We start from the raw sequence: 17,493 nt of genomic DNA on the forward strand, positions 1-17,493 counted from the left end.
CTGTTGTTCACCGCCATCTTGTCCCGACCCTCCTCGAGGCTCGGTCGACTCCGTCTCCCAACTACATACTAGCGACAAATAGCAGTAGAGTACTGGAAAATGTCTCTCACGACGGACCTACAGGCGAGACGAGTCAGTCATTTTTAGTTTTGTCGACATTTTGAACGGCATCCTCACTGGCACGCATCCTGTCCCGTTCCGTCATGTCAGAAAGCGGCCCTAGAGCATCTCAAGTTTAAGAAGTCCGCGAAACAGGCTCAAAACTTAACGAGCAACTCTTCCTCGTCATCGACAACATCCTGGACGGTTCCACAGGCCGCTTATGGAACACCGCCGGCGCAGTCGCGGGATGGTACGGTCTCATCGCGGTTCTTCACTGCGACCCCGCCCTCGGCGGGCAAGATCCTCGTACCTGACTCGAGTCCACTGTCTGCCGATAAGACTTATCGTGACAATCGAGGTCTTTTCGAGAGTTCAGACGACTCAATACCCGGGCTGAACCATGCCTCTGTCGATGGCCACTCTCGCTCATCCTCCACCGTCGATGTGCTCACTTCCGCCAGCGGGTTTACGTTAAATAAAAGACCGGCCGACGCGTTTTCCACGCATACAACCAGTATCAATGGGCTAGGAAGCTCCATGTCACCACCTCCAGTGAATGGACACGATATTGAACGTCCCCGCAAGCGACAGAATCGTGGCGGTACCCCACCAAGTCCGGATCCACTGAACCTCTTCGACATCCCGAATTCTCCAGAGATTGTGCGCCCAGGACAGCGTCGGAAATCACAGATGGCCATTGCGCTGTCCACGTCATCCGACGAATCGCTCGTGGAGTCGTCGAGAGAGGTCGCAGGACCGTCGAAACCACGCTTGGTTCGCGGCGAACGCTCTAGTGCGCCGACCCCCTCGTCGTCGACCGACCTCATCGCTGCGGCAAACTTCATACGCTTCAAGCTCACCTATCCAGAACAGCCAGTATCGCGCATACAAGGCGCATGGCAACAAAGCGGTGGGGACGAGAGCAGGGCCACTGCATTGTTGAATGACCCGTCGTGGCAGCCATCGCCCCTAAAGACAGCAGGTGTGTCGGCCTTGAAGCGTGCATCCGAGGCTACGGATGTCGGACGTGTGAAGGAGATCGAGGAAGCCAACAAGGCTGAACGCGCTCGTGTCAAAGAGATGGGCAAGAAGTCGATGATTTATGCGAAGCCTGGCCCTTCGTCGCCGGTGAAGACCGTTCCCAATACCATCCAGTCACCTTCTGCTACACCCGTCCCACCACCGACGACACCTCCTACGCCTGCTACTCCCGACAGCCCCGAGCTTAGTCGCCCAGCTCCGAAACGGCTGAGGAGGAAGATCGTCGAGAGCGACTCTGAACCCGACTACAGGGATAGTGACGATGATGAGACTGACTTCGAAGAATATAATGCCAATCAGGAAGCCGCGTTCGAGTACTTCAATACAGCTACTGCTGAGGCTCTGCAAGAGCTGACAGGTATGCAGTTGCAAATGTCCCTGAATATGCTGTGCCTAACGCCCCGCAGGCTGCAGCGTGGAACAAGCACAGAAGATCGTGGATCTCCGCCCCTTCTCTTCTATAGAGGACCTCAACGGGAAGCTAGGTCAAGGACGCAAAAAAGCGGGTCCAGCCGGACTCAGCCCGCGTATCTTCGAAGACAGTACCGTCATCTTCGCTGGCTATGGTACTGTTGACAGTATCGTAACGAAGTGCGAGAAGATTGCCGCTAGCCTTAGGACCGAGATTGCCAAGTGGACCGAAAACGAGGGGAAGGGTAAAGCGCGAGAAGGCTCGTTATCACGAGACTCTCCTGCTGTGTCTGAGGTGGACGGTTCCCTGTCTCTTCGCAGTCAAGTTGCCCTATCTTCGAAGAAGCCTGACTATTACATCTCTACGCAACCAAACGTTTTATCGTCTGACGTGCAGTTGAAGGACTATCAGATGATTGGCATCAACTGGCTTAACCTGCTATACAACAGGCATCTGAGCTGTATCCTTGCAGACGAGATGGGTGCGTCTTATTCGGTAATTCTTGTATCAGTAAGCTTATGGATTTCAAAGGTCTTGGAAAGACTGTACAGGTCATCAGCTTCTTCGCGTACTTGAAAGACAAAGGCAACAAAGGCCCTCATCTAATTGTAGTCCCGTAAGTGCCCTCAGAGGAAATCGTTTCAGAAACATTCACTTACATAAACCGCAAAGGTCGTCGACATTAGAGAACTGGCTCCGCGAGTTTCAGCGATTTGCGCCGTCAATCAACGTACGAGCGTATTACGCCGGCAAAGAGGAGCGACCTCTCCTGCGTCAAGAACTGCTGGACACACGAAGAAAGAAGGCTAACGAGGATGGCTGGGAGATTCTCATCACCACATATAACCTTGCTCAGGGAGACGAGAAAGACAGGAAATTTTTTCGCAGGATCGAGTGGGATGTGAGTGTGAAAAATTCCTTCGACAAACTGTTGTACTCATGCTTCACCACAGACTTGTGTCTTTGACGAAGGCCACGTTCTTAAGAACTTCCAGTCGCAACGGTATCAAGCTTTGGTTAGATATGAGGCGAACTGGCGTTTGTTACTCACCGGCACGCCGCTGCAGAACAACTTGCAAGAGCTTGTGGTACGTGTCCTGGTATCTCTGCCATGCCGCTCGCTGTCTAACTTCTGACTTCGTTAGTCTCTCATGAGCTTCATCATGCCTTCCCACTTTGCTGATAGCATGGATTCGTTGAAGGCCGTTTTCAAGACCAAGGGCGATTCCAAGGTTACGCTCCTTGCTCAAGAGCGTGTCTCTCGGGCAAAGAAGATGATGACACCCTTTGTCCTGCGTCGGCGGAAAGATCAAGTATGCGTGTCATCCACTTCGTCAGCGCATATCATAACCTGTATTATTAGGTCCTTCAAGACCTTCCAAAGAAGATTGAGCGGATCGAGTGGTGTGAGATGACGCCTCTTCAGAAATCGGTCTACAACGATGCACTTCAGCGATCCCGAAAGACAATCCTCGACCTAGCTGAAGCTGAAGCTGAGAAGGCGAGCGGAAAGGGTACGAAGAAGAAGACGAAAAGCAGTGCGCGGGCGAAGGACAAGTTCTATCTGGAGAATAGCACTAATGTCCTCATGGACCTCCGGAAGGCCGCTTCGCACCCCATGCTCTTCCGCCGGCGTTTCACAGACGACACCTTGACCTCAATCGCGAACATACTCCTGAAGGAGCCTGATTATAAGCAGAGGGGAGCGCGCTTCGACTTCGTCAAGGAAGATATGGAGGTAATGACCGATTCGGAGCTACAAGCATTCTGTGCGACATACAAGGTCTGTTAGCATAGTGGTTGCCGCCAAGATTCACTTGCTGATAGCTCCCTCAGTCTACGCGCAGGTTTCTCCAGAGCGAAGATTGTTATTTGCAGGCAGGCAAAGTCAAAGTCCTCTTAAAACTTCTGGAGGGATACAAAGAGCAGGGCCGGCGAGTGTTGATCTTCTCTCAGGTATGCAGCACGTCTAGTCGTGGCCGTAAACGGACTGACGTGTCGTTCGGCAGTTTACCCAAATTCTGGATATCTTGCAGAGGGTGTTAGATCACCAAAAGATCAAGTATCTTGTGCTCACTGGCTCGACGCCCGTCGACGCTCGGCAGTCCCTGGTTGATGAGTTCACAGAGGACGAGTCGATACAGGTGTTCTTGCTGTCCACGAAGGCTGGTGGGATGGGTATTAACCTCACAGCCGCGAGCGTCGTCATCATGTGAGTAATAATACCTCACAGTGCGTGCGCTTGGCGCTAACATACTTCGATAGGTTCGACCAAGATTTCAATCCTCACAACGACAAGCAGGCGCAAGACCGAGCGTATCGCATCGGCCAGAAGCTCGATGTTGAGGTCATCAAACTCATCACAAAGAATTCTATAGAGGAAGACATGCTTGAGCTAGGCATGACGAAGCTTGCCTTGGACGAGGCAGTCGCGGGCGAGGAGGGGGAGGAGAAGGTCGAGCGCGAAATGAAGACATCCCTCATGAACGTCGTGCGGAAGAGGCTTAAGGTTGAAGAACCTGTGGAGGAAGCCAGTTCGGGGATGGATGTAGACGCATCATAACGGAGCACGCAAAGAGAGGACGCACTTTGTGCTAATATCTAATATCATTGTTTCCTCGCATACTTGTACCACATGTCTCGCTATTTGTACATTTGCATCGCAACCATCCTGCATCGCACATCCAATAGATATCAATTTCAATTGAAGACGCTTAGTCCCCTGATCATTCTGTCTGTGCTGGTTCGGAAGTATTCGCTGTCGATGCCGTGTTCCTTCGAGTCCATTTGCGTGAGTGGGTTTCGGACAACATATTCGAGGAAGGGGCCGGCGTATATCTGGCGCATGACAAAGCGCAGCGAGTCGGCGTTGGGGTCGCTCAGCATAATGAATTTGTACCCAGACAGGGTCTCGTACAGGTGGAGTTTGTACGTGGACGTCCTATAGTTGACGAAGGTCTCGTCCCTGCAGATGTTCAGTATGCGTATGATATGACACCGTGTCGCGGCTCTACCTTCCAGAGAGCTTCTTCACCATGTTGCGCAGGGACAAGACGACACCATAGACGAGCTTGGCCTCTTCGTCGAACGGGAGCCCAGCGTTTGCTGGCACTCGTTGTGTCGCGCCAGGCAGGGGTGTGCGCGGAACCTCGTCATTGACAGCGATTACAACACCAGAGGAGGACGATAATGTGTTGCGTCGACTCGGATCGGTGGCAGCAATGTCCTTCTGCGGATAGACTTGGGGCGCCACGGCCGGAAGGACACCACCCTCATTAGCAATCCGAGGGGGCTTTGCCCTGTGCCAGTCGTGGTAGTATACACAAGTGCAGTGTCTGCATTCATTGCATCAGCATTCACATAGGCTAGATGAATCTGGCAATATAGCACACCTGTCGTAAATGTATAAGCTGTAGATGGTCATGTTGCCAGTGAGCCAACCGAGATCCTGGTCCCGATAACAGCCCAGAACAAGGGTCACACAGTCAAGCAAACGTGTCTGCATGCAGTTCTACCGTTCAATACTTCATGCGAGTGAATTTATGATTCAGAAAATACAGACCGTGCAGCAGCTGGTCGTCCGCCTCCAAGCTAGATAACTGCCGTAACGGGAACAGACTTTTGCAAGCGCTTCGCACTCAAAGTCTTCCGAGTGCTTGCACAACACCATATACCTCTTCTCCAGCCTATATCCACCATTCTAACAGACAGAATTCAACGCTTCGTCAGGGGCATGCAATTTGAAGTAATTGCGAAATGTCCTACAACAAATGCTCGGGTGTCGAGGATGAAGCTCGCTCGTGAGTCATGAGTCGTTTTGAAGTGCATCACTGGACTAACGCGGCGGTCTTGACCATACTAGACGGGGTGACCATGTTGCCCACATTCATGCCCGTCGCGACGCAAGCAGCAATCAAGGGCCTCACACCTCAACAAGTTGAAGCACTCGGCATCAACCTCATCTTGAATAACACCTATCACTTGAATCTGCGCCCTGGGATCCGGGTCTTGAATGAGGCTGGAGGTGCGCACAAGTTCCAGGGATGGAGGCACAATCTGCTCACGGTAAGTGATATGTGAGCTCATTGGGCCCGTGTGTGCTGAAGCTCTGGAGCAGGACAGCGGTGGATTCCAGCTCGTATCTCTGAACAAATTCACTCAGATCACGGAAGAAGGTGCCCTTTTCGAGAGTCCGTTCGATGGTAAGCCCACGATGCTTACTGTATGGTCTCATCCATCGCTTTGTTGTGTCGTTTTTGCTTACACTTTTTTTTTAATAGCCAGAAGAGAGTATATCGATTCAGCACGCTATCGGCGCTGACATTATCATGCAACTGGACGATGTAGGTGAGATTCAAGCATTTCTAGCTTTAAGAATGCTGACCTAGCATGCCATTTTCAGTCTCCAGCTTGACAGTCGGACCTCGTGTCGGTGAAGCAATGTGGCGGACAATACGCTGGCTCGACCGTTGTATAGAACACCACGAAAAGTCTGGCAAGGCAGACAGACAGAACTTGTTCGCTATTGTACAGGGCGGAGTCGATCCTGAACTTCGAGATCGATGCTTGGACGAGATGGTCGCTCGCAAGGATAGGGTCGCTGGGTATGCCATTGGTGGACTTAGTGGAGGCGAAGCGAAGGGTACGTGAGGTAGTTTCACAACTCCTGACTTGGTGCTGACATCAAATCCTAACTACTAGACACGTTTTGGAGGATGTGAGTAAATATTTAATTGGTATGTTGTCCTGTCTGACGTCTTTGCAGTATCAAACAGTGCGCAGACAAACTTCCATGGGACCGACCGCGATATTCTATGGGTATTGGCTTCGCCGAGGATCTTCTCGTCTGTGTGGCCCTCGGTGTCGACATGGTCAGTCCTTTTAGCGTAGAGGGATTATCAGACTGACATCATGGGCATCCAGGCGGACTGTGTCTTCCCAACCCGAACGGCGCGCTTCGGTGTAGCTTTGACATTCAGAGGACCGCTGAATCTTCGTCTCATGAAACATGAGAAGGACTTCAGCCCGATCGACCCTGAGTGCCCTTGCCCGACTTGCACGGATGGCACATCTCGCGCCATACTTCATCACATCCTGACAATCGAGACCGCCGGAGCGCACGGTGGGTTTCTCCGATCATATGACCAGAACAGCATGTAAAACCAATCGTTTGCAGCCGTGACACAGCACAACCTCGTATTCCAGGCACAGCTCATGGGACGCGCAAGAGACGCGATCATCCAAGGCACGTTCCCAGAATACCTCAAGAGTTTCTTCGCCAAGTATTTCGGTGGCAGGGGCTATCCTGAGTGGTGTATCAATGCTCTACGTAGCGTCGGTGTGGATTTGTTGGAAGGCAAAGAGAATATACAGATCCTTCCCGGCAACGCCAGCAGCTGGGACAGGCCATAGTAGAGAGGCAGGCTAGGAGGTATATACAGCAGGAAGGATAGCAATGTAGATGAGAAACACATCTATCGCTTGCCCTTGCCTTTGCGCGACGGTCGCGCGTTCTTTGCCTTCTTCCTCTCCGCAGTAACCCTCGCCTTGCGGACCTGGTCGACCGTCTTGAGCTCGTTCTTCACCTTCCCGATAGGCTTCCCGCCAAAGCGTGCGCCCGTCTTTTTGCCCTTGCCCTTGCCCTTTGCCCCTGGCGCAGGCCCGTTAGTCTCGCCACGCGTTTCGGCCTTCTTCTTGAGCTGGCGCGCCTTGCGCTCATAGTCCTTGCTGAGCTTGTGGAGCGGCTTCGCCTCTTGCACTTGGTTGTGCTTCCACTTGCGCCCGCCTGCGCCCATCGAGCCGTGACGTTGTGGACCCGCCGCCTCGGCCTCGCCGATACGCGGAAGGCTCACGCGGCTCTTGGCCTTCCATTCGTCGAACCGGCCGCTGCGGTACGTTGCAGGGAGCTTAACGCCGCTCTCAGTCTTGACGAGCTTCACGTTGTCCGCACCCTCGCCCGTGCCCTTGACAAACTTCTTTTTGGTCTTGTCCCAGTGCAGGTCACGACGCTTGCGCTCCTGCAGAGCTTCGTCCAAACCGAGATCAAACGTCACGTTCTTCGCTTGCTCTGCAAAGGAGGCACCGTCGCGAAGAGAGTAGCTAGAGAAAAGTGAGCGTTGGAAAAAAGGAGCCAGATGGCTGGCAACTCACCCCTTATCCGTGTTCGCGTCCTTTTGGTAGTGCGACATGTAATACTCGGAGTCGCGGTGGCTGTCCTTGTCTTTATTCCTCTTATCACCAGGGTCAAAGACAGCCTACTCGGGCGTTCAGTAATAATCTCCACAAAGGGGTGTGCGTGGCTCACAGCAATCTGCTCTTCATCCGCCATCTCCACTTCCTCGCGGCGTCCTTCATCCTCATGAGACTCTTCATCATCATTTTTAAGCGTGGTAGCAGACGTTGAGGCATTCTGCTGTCTCTGTGCAGCCCTGCTGAGTGCTTTCCGACGTTGCTTCATGAGTGCAGCAGTCTCTGCGTTCCCTCGCGCACCGATCTCGAGCACAGTCTCCGCCGGTCTGAATGCGCTGACCGCCATGAGCAGCTCTTTGCGCCTCTTCTCTTCCCCGAGCTTCTTCGCTATGCTGCTGCCATCCTTGCTACGCAGGAGCACGGGGTGCGGTGTCGACGTCAAGCCCATAAGGCCGTTCTTGGGCTCCTTCATCATCACCTTTGCACGGTTGTAGCTCGCCTGGCTCGCCTTGCCCTTGCTACGCTCGTACATACCATGCCCCTTGCGCATGACCTCGCGCAGCGGAGCAAGGTTGTGGTCCTCCTCGTCGAGCTTCTTGATGTACTCAACTTCCTCGTCCACACGGTCACGGTCGAACGGGCCCAGAATGAGCGAATCCGTATACGGCTGGTCGCCATCCGTCGCAACCTCGCTTTTGATCGGGCGACCCAAAAAAAGCTGCAAGTCGAGCAGGTACGGTAGCTCTGAGTTGGTGATGAAAGACCATGCCCAGCCTGTACGGCCTGCGCGCGCGGTACGGCCCACACGGTGCACGAATACACGAGCACCTTGGGGAAAGTCGTAGTTCACGACGTTCTCCAGCACAGGGATATCGATGCCACGAGCAGCGACATCGGTAACGACAAGGATGCTGGTGTATCCTCTGCGGAAGTGCTCCATCTGCTGTGTTCGTGCTGCCTGGTCAAGAGAGCCGTAGATGTGCGAGACCGCGTAGCCGGCGGAGGTCAGGAGGTTGGTAAGGTACTCGACATGATGTTTTGTTGCAGCGAAGACAAGTGTTTGATGCGGCGCGGTGACGTAGTCGGAGTGTTTGGCTCTCGCCTTACCTTTGCCCTTCTTATCCGTGCTCTCCTCGCTTTCTTTCTTCTTGTTACTTCCTAAAGGCACACCAATAACGTCCCGAAGAAGGATGAGAAGCGAGGCCTCCTTCTCCGCTTGCTTGACAGAGAAAAATGCTATGCGGAGATCGGTACTGATTTTGCCCTCTGCATCCAGACGGACAAGCTTGGGATTTTGGAGGCCAGCCTTGGCAAATTCGACCAACGATTTGGGTAAGGTAGCTGAGAACAGCAGAGTTTGGCGGGACGCAGGGAGTCGGTGCAGGATCTCGGTGAGAGCGGTCTCAAAGCCCATCTCGAAGAGACGATCAGCCTCGTCGAAAACGACATATTGAACCGACTTGAAGTCCAGGTTCATCTCGACGATAAGATGCAAGAGACGTCCAGGGGTCGCGATGATGCTGCCATAAAATGTAAGAAGCTAAGTACAGGAACACACTGACGAGAACGTACACGTCCGGATTATTTGACATCATCTCGAACTGCTCGTCCATGCCTTCACCGCCAACGATGAGACCCCATCTCAATGCCTGCCCCTTCTTCGAATATTCTCCTTCCTTGTCTCCGGCATGCTCTCCTTCACCAGCATGGTACCCACGCGAAAGCTCCTTGCCGACCTTGAGGACTTGCAGAGCTAGTTCACGAGCAGGAAGCAAGATTAATGCACGAGCACCGAAAGCGGTTGAGTGTCGGCCTCCTAAACGCTGTACAAGAGGAATGAGATATGCGAGGGACTTTCCAGAACCCGTTCGTGCCATCCCGACCAGGTCGCGTGGAGGGTTTGTCAGAAGTGCAGGAATGGACAGTCGTTGGATTGGCGTAGGTATTCGGAAGCCTTGCAATGTGAGCGAGCGCAAAAGCCACGGATATAGACCTGGCAAAAGTATGTAAGGGACAGGACTAATGGCCTGCGAGCGAAGCGACGCACCCATGCTCTGAAAGCTGCCTCCACCGACCTCTCCCTTGGCAATCCTGGTCTTCCCCTTCGTCTTCTTGAGCATTTCCGTACCCCCTTTTATGTCCCGCTTCGCTATCGATTCGCGAATGATCTCCTCAAGGTCCTCCTCGCTCTCATCTTCCTCGAGCTCAGCAGGGTTTGGTCGACGCCCATGAGATAAAGTCTGTTTGCGACGTTTCTTGCCTGTGAGCGCAGAGGAAATGTCAATGTTATTCTCATTACTGGAGTCGCTTTGCGACACAAGGTCGTCGTCTGACCATTCCTCGCTGCGCTTTCGTTTTTGAAGAGCCATGGCTAGAGTGAGCGAAATCCAGCGCCCGAAGAAAATCTGGATGAATTGTTCCGCGGAGACTTGCTAAGATCTGGATCTTATCTTACATCCATATTAGGGAACTCATTATTGATGGCCTTGCATGAGAGTCATCCCATTAACTCGCAGGTCGGGCACCCTGGCTAGGATTGATATTGCTGTACGACTGCAGGTGAAGAGGAGGAGAGTTCCAAAAATACAGGCAAGGTCTACTCCTGCCACGAGAGCTAGCTACAAGACGTGAGATACCAACAGATGAGGGCGCCGCGGTCAGATGTATACAAAAAAACATGGGGGGTATCAACCTTGAACGAATCTTTGCGAAGAGAGAACAGACGATTGTCACAACTAGGGTGTGGTTTTTACATTTAGTAGACTGGGGCTAGCGCAAGAGCGTCACGTCGACGTAAAGCTTGTCACCGCCATGCAGCCGAGCCAAGCCATCTCGACCGCCGCGCGTCCGATGGGCGTGAGTAAGACTTCCTCCTCTTCAACCACATCGGTCTCGCTCGTCGGCTGCCGTGGCGGGTTCAGCGTGGGCATGCACAGCCCAAGCTTCTGTAAACCCTCAGGGTAGAACTCCACGCCGCGCTCCCGACCCATGCATGACCCAATAGCGATGTCGTCCAGCTTCTCCTCGCGAATCGACGGCGGCGGCAGGTAGCGTGTCGCTTCTTTGAGGGAGCCCGTTACCGAAAGCCCGAACGAAGGCACGCGGACGCCAGTTTCGCGCAAGTCGATATACGATACGAGGCGCGCGACTGCCTTAAAGCAGCGCAATGAGATGATGCGGTCGCGGTCGTTGAGGGTCATGGAGGAAGCAGTCGCAATCGAGCGGGTGTCCGCCCGAGCACGCTTCTTCTGGTCCGACTTCTTCTCCTCAATCTTTTCCTCGAACGGCACATAATACACGAGGAGATACTGGCGCTCCTCGACCGGAACAAAGGACGACGCAGGGTCCTCGCCATTTTCGCTCGCTGGATCGGTGTCACCAGGCCAGAGTGGCAAGAGCATGTACAGAGAGTCTGCGGGCACATTCTCGAAGATGGTGGTCACGTTGGGATGCCTCGAGCGCTTGCCCTTGCTAGAGCTCGCCTTGTTGCTGATGCGGGCAGTGGGCAGGAGACCGACATCCTTGAAGGACTCGTTGAGATTCTGGATAACGCGCTCGCGTTCCTCCTGCTTCGACCGCGGAGCCATCGTTAGCCACGGCGGTGTATAGTTGCCTTCACGCGGGAGGGCTGGGGGCATGGTCGACTGTGGGGATTTCGAGCTGCCTTTCGAAGACCCTAGAAGCTTGCGACGAAGTGATTGGACCAGACCGTGCGAAGACGGCTCTTCCATGCGACGGTCGGTGCGTGTGCGCTCAAAATACGACGAGTCAACAGTTGCGAAGGCTTCCGCGTGTGAAGTTCGCGGGGGTGAATCTTCGTCGTCCACGTCCAGTGAATTCCGCCTGCTCCGAGACGTAATTGTGGTCACGGACTGGCCTACAAGCGTGGAGTTGCGGTCCGCCATCGTACTTGCTTCACCCTGCGAGAAGCTGTCACCTGAGACGCGTATCATCTCCGAGGCGTCGATGCTCGATGAGGACAAGGCGGAACTATGGCTACTCATGTTGCTCTGGGTCGGCGGAGGAACTGACGGCGGTAACGTAGGGGATCGGGAGGATGAAGACTCTGCTGGCGCCGACCCACCCCTGGTGGTCGAACATTGGCCGCGCTGGTCACTGACATAGCCCTCGCTTTGCGATCCGTCAGCAGGAGCATGGGGTGTGCCGGGTCTGCTACGAGCAGATATCGCGCTGGAAACCATCGTCCTAGTCTGGGAGAATGACGTCGAAGTCTCAATCGTGCCAACGTCTTCCAGCAATCCATGCGAGTTCAACCTACTCGTTGTCCTGGTACTCGTATATTGCTCTTGAACTTTCTTGTTGGCAAGCAAAATACTGATGCTGGTGTGCATGGGCTGCTTGTGTTGACGATGCGAACGGCTGAACAGGCTATGGTTGCGGAAGATGGAGAAGGCAATAGCACGAGAATGCTTGTGAATGACAGAGCCTGGTCCGCCGAGCTTGTTGCCTTTTGAGAAGGGATCTGTGACATGGCGCACATTCAATCGTTGCTGAGGCGCTTTCGGCGGATGATCAGCTGTCGACATAGCTCAGCGTTCGTCTGCTGGCATCATAGTCACTTGGCACTCACGATTCATTTTGACTCTGTCCACCTTGAAACGACCGACGTACGCCTGCCGCCAGAGTTCTTGTGCGCCGGGTTGCATATTTTGATGTCTGTTCTCCGACGTAGTAGGCGTAAGCGGCATGCGATGCGGTCCACGGCCATCAGTGGACTCTGGCCTAAAGCTCCACTCGATCCTTCTGGTATTATATAGGGAATCCCAGTCGCGAACATGACGAGTGAACGCGTCTTCACCGCTGTTGACCGTAGCTGTGCTCGGTCGTCGATGGAAGGCAGCATCCCACGCGGCACCGAGGCCACCGGGGTCGCCAGCTTCATCGGAACGACGCGCCTGAATGTAGGACGGAGCACCAGAAGACCAGGATTTTCGGCTCCAGTTCTCCCTACCGCCGCCGAGGATATAGTCGAGATTGTACTCTCCATACTGATATTCCTGTTCCTCCGAGGGCGTCGGTTGGGAAAGAGCTTGATCATCGAACTCCGCACTCCTCAAGCTAACGGCTGTAGCCACCTGAACGTCCGGGTACATGGTACTCGCAGTGAGGTCATCGTCGACACTGCGGCTCGCCCTCCTAGCAGTCACTGTAGCAGCGCTGTCCTCTCTGCCTCGAGTAACGCCGGAAGCACTGTCGCGGAGCGGGGCAGAAGGTATCTCCCAGGGTAAACTCGCCTTCCTTTGGGCAGGTAAAGATGGAAGCGGACGGTCACCATCGTCGAACTGTTCGTCTTCCGGATCTGGTGCGAAGCTGACGGGCGATGTGGAATCCATATCATCGTCGTCATCCAAGACGCTGGGGATGGAGCTTGCGTGCATAAAACCAGAACTGTAGTGATTAAAGCTGCCGCCGCCGAAAGTATGCTGGGACGCTGTGTCCGAAACGGGAGGGTCATGAATAGCGGTGGTTCCGGGTCCGTGCGGAAGGTCCAGTTCAACGTCTGTATCAAACTCTGCGAGCTCTGTCTCATCCTGGTCAACCTCAGAATCGTCATAAGCGCTTTCTGAGGCCGAGCTCCCACCAGGAGAGAGCTCAAGCGGTGTGCGCGGGGAAGAAGCCACGGCGTTCGAACTGTCGGTGGAGACATAAGGAATGTATGTGTTGGTTGGCAGCGACGGTCGTCTTGAACCGTCGTCGATAGCGCGCATCTTAGACCTAGTTTTACCCCTCGCAGCATCGTCCTCGTCTTCATATTCATCGTCCCCTTCATCCGGGTCAGCAACTTTGGGTGCGCGAGATCTATGCCTCCCGGAGGAAGTACTGGAAATGGACGGCCGAGGTGTCCGATCTGCACTACTAGGAACGCGGGTGAGTGGACTGATCATGTCAGATGTATCTGCGGGATGTGAAGGAGGCGGTGGTCGAGCTGCGCCAAAGGTGAATGTCGATAATCCTGAATAAATATCTTCATTGCAGTGCGACGAGGAGACGTCGACTAACGACGTAGTTTGAGAGGAAGGCGACGACAAACCGGTACTCCTTGGAGATGGAGGAGGATATAGAATGGTTGGAAGGGATGGACGCCTGGGATCAGTTACGGGTGGGGTGTTGCTGGGCCGACGCTGTGTCGTGCGCGACTGGGGATACGGCGATGGACGGACAGAGCTGTTGCTGTAGAGGACAGCCAAGTAATTTAGTACCGTCGTGTTCCACTGCAGAAAAGCGCAGAGATTACGCACTGGCCGGACAATGATCGTTTCCTCAACGACTGTGTGCTCAAACCTGGGTCCTCTTCCTGGGGCCAAGTCATGATGGGCCGACCTATGAAGGCCCGAGCGGCCTCAAGCGAACAGTCTACATCCATTCCCGGGTCAGACAACACGTATATAGATTGAGTAGAAGTCGAGCTGCCTGAAGGGGCCGATGCCTGGTCGTCAAGAGACATACTGGCAGTGGCTTGAGGATCTAACGGCGCTAGTGGGGCTCTGCGTGTGGTGGACGGTGTGGGACTGCCAGACGAGACGACGAGAACCGGGGAAATAGATGGGATAGTTGTGCGACTGTATGATATGGATGAAGGCTTATTAGATGTAGCAGATACGTTGTCCGGAGGTCGCTCGCGTTTTGATAGCAGCATCGAGGCCGTCAAAGCGATGTAAGTACCGTGGTACAGCTGCCCGGAAGAGCGAGACGAGGGAGTCTGAGAGAGAGGATGGAAGAGAGGATTGTCGTCAGCTCGCGGGTCGCGCAGACGTTGGAGGAGACAAGGGCATGAAGAGAGCGGACGAAATTGCAGGCACCGTCGCAGGAAACAGCAGCGCGCGTGACGTTTTGTGACGATGGTCACGGTGCATTTCCCAGATCGAGGACAAGGGGTTGCCACGTGGATCTGAAACAGCCTCCCCGATCGGGCGCGCGCCCCGCCCGACTCTCGACTCCCGCCTCGGCGATTGTTGCGGCTCCCGAGCCCAGGACCCCAAGCATCACAGCCGCAGCGCTTCGCGCATGTCGTCCAAGCAGAAGGTGAGTCGTACGCTTCGGCCGCTTGCCTGCAGCGCGAGGGCTAAACACAACAGTCTCCTTATCGAGCGAAGGGCGCTCCTGGAAGCTTGAGCCGTTCAGCTGGTGATCAGCTGGGGCGACGTTCGCAACTGGGAGTCACTATTTGAATATATGCCCGAAGTTCACTGCGGTCGGCAACTTGGCGAGTGCAATATGAAGAGAGGCATGGCAGGTGAAGGCCAAGTACTTGCTCTGAGCGACTAAGAAGTCAACAACTTTCACATTCCAGCTTCCGGAACGCCACGAAGGAACCTGGGCGCTGAGCGCTTCGCGACCGAGCATCGCATGCCCCTCTAGAAGCGAGCCGCTGGTCGCGGAATGCTCACCTGGGGCTGTTCCTTGGCTGACATCTCGCCATGCAGCAAGATGGAATGTCAGGTAGTTGCACTAGTGACCGGGACTCTGTCATGCTACTCAGCGCTCCAACATGCCCATCAGGCAAAAGTCCACCGTGATGACACACAAAGATACATTCCTCAACACCGAGGTCGAGGACCGGTGGGTGCTCCGGTCGGCCTGTAGCACGGGGAAAAAAAAATCTATGGAAGACAGACAGACATGGGGCTGGGGGCGTTTTGCATAGCCGCTTGGCTCCTGAATGTAAGATCAGTAGGTGAATTGCATGGATTATATGCAGAGTAGCCTGCTTGATAATGGTCACGATGAGAATCCTATGCATCTTTAGCTACATCGCCGGGGTTTAAACTGCGATGAGAGCCGTTTTTCGAGATGATAGCGCAGGATAACATAGAATATCGGCCTTTGTGCACTATACTGCGCTATAATGCTAAATAATCTCCGCCCTTTCCGCCAACGGCGACTGCTCCAAGCGTTCGATCGCTTCGGCTGCTAAGCACGTATAACGGCGGTCTGCCAGTGGCGATGAATATCATTCGGCGAACGACTCAACGTAATGACGTTGTGGAAATTCGTGTCTAATTTTTCTTGCCGACATTTCCAAGTTCCCCTCGGGATGCTGCACTTCATGCGCCACATTTCCTGCGGAGGCGGAACGCCAGGGAGCGCCCAATGCGACACACGTTAATTATGTCATCCGGTTACAGCACGCTCTCGGCGCCAACGCCCGCAGCTCATACCCTACTCCTACCACCTTCCCGACATTCAGGCAACATGAGTTGGTCTGGGTATGTACCATGTCCTACTGGTGGTGACTCTGCTAATGTGATGCTCAAAAAGCTTCAAGAAGTCTATGAACCGTGCGGGGACTACCGTGCGTTACCTAGGGCTGAGCGTCTCCCACCGCCATTCCCGATGCTAACCACACCTGTCTCTAGCTCCTGCAAAAGACGGGTCAGATTGAGCGCACTATCGATCGGGAATTTACGGACGAAGAGGTCAAGTACAAGACGTACGTAGCGTTTGGCGGCATGCCTGACGCAGGGGAAGCTGATGGACAGTGACTAGCTATGAGAAGGAGTGTCAGGCTCTGCACAAGGATAGCAAGGCCTTCATCGATGCCATGCGAGGTGTGGATGCTTGTCTGAAGTGTATAGAATAGGCTCTAATGTATCCGCACCAGCAATGACCTCTGCGCAAGCACGTCTCGCGGACACCATCGACGTCTTCTACGGTGCAGCTGACAAGTCATCGGAGGGAGCCATGGCTGCCCACGCCTACAAGCGAGCGGTAGAGGAGCTGGATACTGGAATTGGAAGGGAGATGGTGCGTTCTCAACTCTTACTTCGCTGTGGTGTTTTGGTGGGCTTAAATAGGACCTCGCAGGACGCTCCGTACAGGCAAACGATCATGGAGCCTCTGGGCAAGATGAACGCGTACTTCCCCGTAGTGAATGAGCATATCGGCAAGCGCAACAAGAAGGTACGCCATCTGTGATTTACATATAAACCGAATTACTGAGACCACGTTCGACAGCTGCTCGATTACGATGCTGCACGCAGCAGACTCAACAAAATTATTGCCAAGCCAAGCGAAGACCCAACCAAGCTACCCAAGGTACATACCTCACGTATTTGCTACGCGTAAGTAAATGCCATTAAAATCCCATATAGGCACAGCAAGAACACGACGATGCCAAGGAAGTTTTTGACATGCTCAACGAGCAGCTCATCGCCGAATTGCCTCAGCTGCTGGAGCTGCGTGTACCTTTCTTCGACCCAAGCTTCGAGGCCATGATCCGGATGCAGTGCAAGTTCGCCGAGGAGGGCTATGAGAAGCTGAGCGCCGTGCAACGGTACTTCTCGGACAGCGTGCGCGACGACTATGCCGCGGGCCAGCTGGATGCGCAGGTGGAAGGTGTGCTGCAGGAGATGCGCGAGCTCTCGATATGCGGCGCGAGCTGAAGGATTGGGCGGACTGTAGCAGTAGTAGACATGAACGCTTGGATTACCTATGTAGCATGCATTACGGATACGATACTCTTCTCGCTTTCATCCACTTTAGGGCGCAACAAAGGAAGGACGAGCTCCGGACAAGTGAACGTCTATAAGGTAGAATGAAACTGAAGATGAAACTGTTGACAAGGTTCTGCGTTGCCATTCTTCTCCTACCAAAAACTCGACCCTGGTCCAGCCCGCGTTTGAGAAAACCGTGACTCGAGCGATCCCTTGGCCGCCGCTGGCGCAAGCCTGGACGCGAGGTCCGAGTTTCCGCCATACCCCTTCTTCGGCGGTTGTGCACGATTAGGA

At 54.1% G+C, this 17,493-nt stretch overlaps 5 protein-coding genes across 5 annotated transcripts; 2 read left to right on the forward strand and 3 right to left on the reverse strand.

Moving 5' to 3' along the window:
* Positions 1–1,182: 1,182 nt before the first annotated feature.
* Positions 1,183–4,118, forward strand: PHACADRAFT_97789 (uncharacterized protein; the record flags this gene model as incomplete). Its single annotated transcript, XM_007397034.1, has 10 exons — positions 1,183–1,501; positions 1,551–2,036; positions 2,087–2,171; positions 2,228–2,456; positions 2,509–2,643; positions 2,701–2,868; positions 2,919–3,338; positions 3,392–3,511; positions 3,565–3,767; positions 3,821–4,118. 10 exons carry the CDS (start codon positions 1,183–1,185, stop codon positions 4,116–4,118), a joined length of 2,463 nt encoding a protein of 820 aa, XP_007397096.1.
* A 137-nt stretch (positions 4,119–4,255) lies between these two features.
* PHACADRAFT_96666 (uncharacterized protein) lies at positions 4,256–4,979 on the reverse strand (the record flags this gene model as incomplete). The annotated part of the gene is made up of 3 exons (XM_007397035.1): positions 4,256–4,520; positions 4,570–4,890; positions 4,948–4,979. The coding sequence occupies 3 exons, from the start codon at positions 4,977–4,979 to the stop codon at positions 4,256–4,258; spliced, it is 618 nt and encodes a 205-aa protein (XP_007397097.1).
* A 352-nt stretch (positions 4,980–5,331) lies between these two features.
* On the reverse strand, positions 5,332–9,856 carry PHACADRAFT_258225 (uncharacterized protein). Its single transcript, XM_007397036.1, has 13 exons — positions 9,792–9,856; positions 9,317–9,737; positions 7,860–9,264; positions 7,706–7,809; positions 6,732–7,654; positions 6,479–6,677; positions 6,321–6,426; positions 6,257–6,272; positions 5,958–6,197; positions 5,836–5,902; positions 5,673–5,777; positions 5,418–5,620; positions 5,332–5,355 (listed from the first exon to the last, which is right to left on the reverse strand). The coding sequence occupies exons 1-5, from the start codon at positions 9,793–9,795 to the stop codon at positions 7,030–7,032; spliced, it is 2,559 nt and encodes an 852-aa protein (XP_007397098.1). The 5' UTR covers positions 9,796–9,856; the 3' UTR covers positions 5,332–5,355; positions 5,418–5,620; positions 5,673–5,777; positions 5,836–5,902; positions 5,958–6,197; positions 6,257–6,272; positions 6,321–6,426; positions 6,479–6,677; positions 6,732–7,029.
* A 446-nt stretch (positions 9,857–10,302) lies between these two features.
* On the reverse strand, positions 10,303–13,859 carry PHACADRAFT_258231 (uncharacterized protein). The gene is made up of 2 exons (XM_007397037.1): positions 12,336–13,859; positions 10,303–12,281 (listed from the first exon to the last, which is right to left on the reverse strand). The coding sequence occupies exons 1-2, from the start codon at positions 13,471–13,473 to the stop codon at positions 10,528–10,530; spliced, it is 2,892 nt and encodes a 963-aa protein (XP_007397099.1). The 5' UTR covers positions 13,474–13,859; the 3' UTR covers positions 10,303–10,527.
* A 2,075-nt stretch (positions 13,860–15,934) lies between these two features.
* On the forward strand, positions 15,935–17,231 carry PHACADRAFT_258233 (uncharacterized protein). Its single transcript, XM_007397038.1, has 8 exons — positions 15,935–15,972; positions 16,025–16,058; positions 16,123–16,196; positions 16,253–16,314; positions 16,368–16,510; positions 16,571–16,666; positions 16,721–16,801; positions 16,858–17,231. The coding sequence occupies exons 1-8, from the start codon at positions 15,959–15,961 to the stop codon at positions 17,146–17,148; spliced, it is 795 nt and encodes a 264-aa protein (XP_007397100.1). The 5' UTR covers positions 15,935–15,958; the 3' UTR covers positions 17,149–17,231.
* Positions 17,232–17,493: the final 262 nt, after the last annotated feature.

The sequence above is a fragment of the Phanerochaete carnosa genome (genome assembly GCF_000300595.1).
Source record: "Phanerochaete carnosa HHB-10118-sp unplaced genomic scaffold PHACAscaffold_6, whole genome shotgun sequence".
NCBI lineage: Eukaryota > Fungi > Basidiomycota > Agaricomycetes > Polyporales > Phanerochaetaceae > Phanerochaete > Phanerochaete carnosa.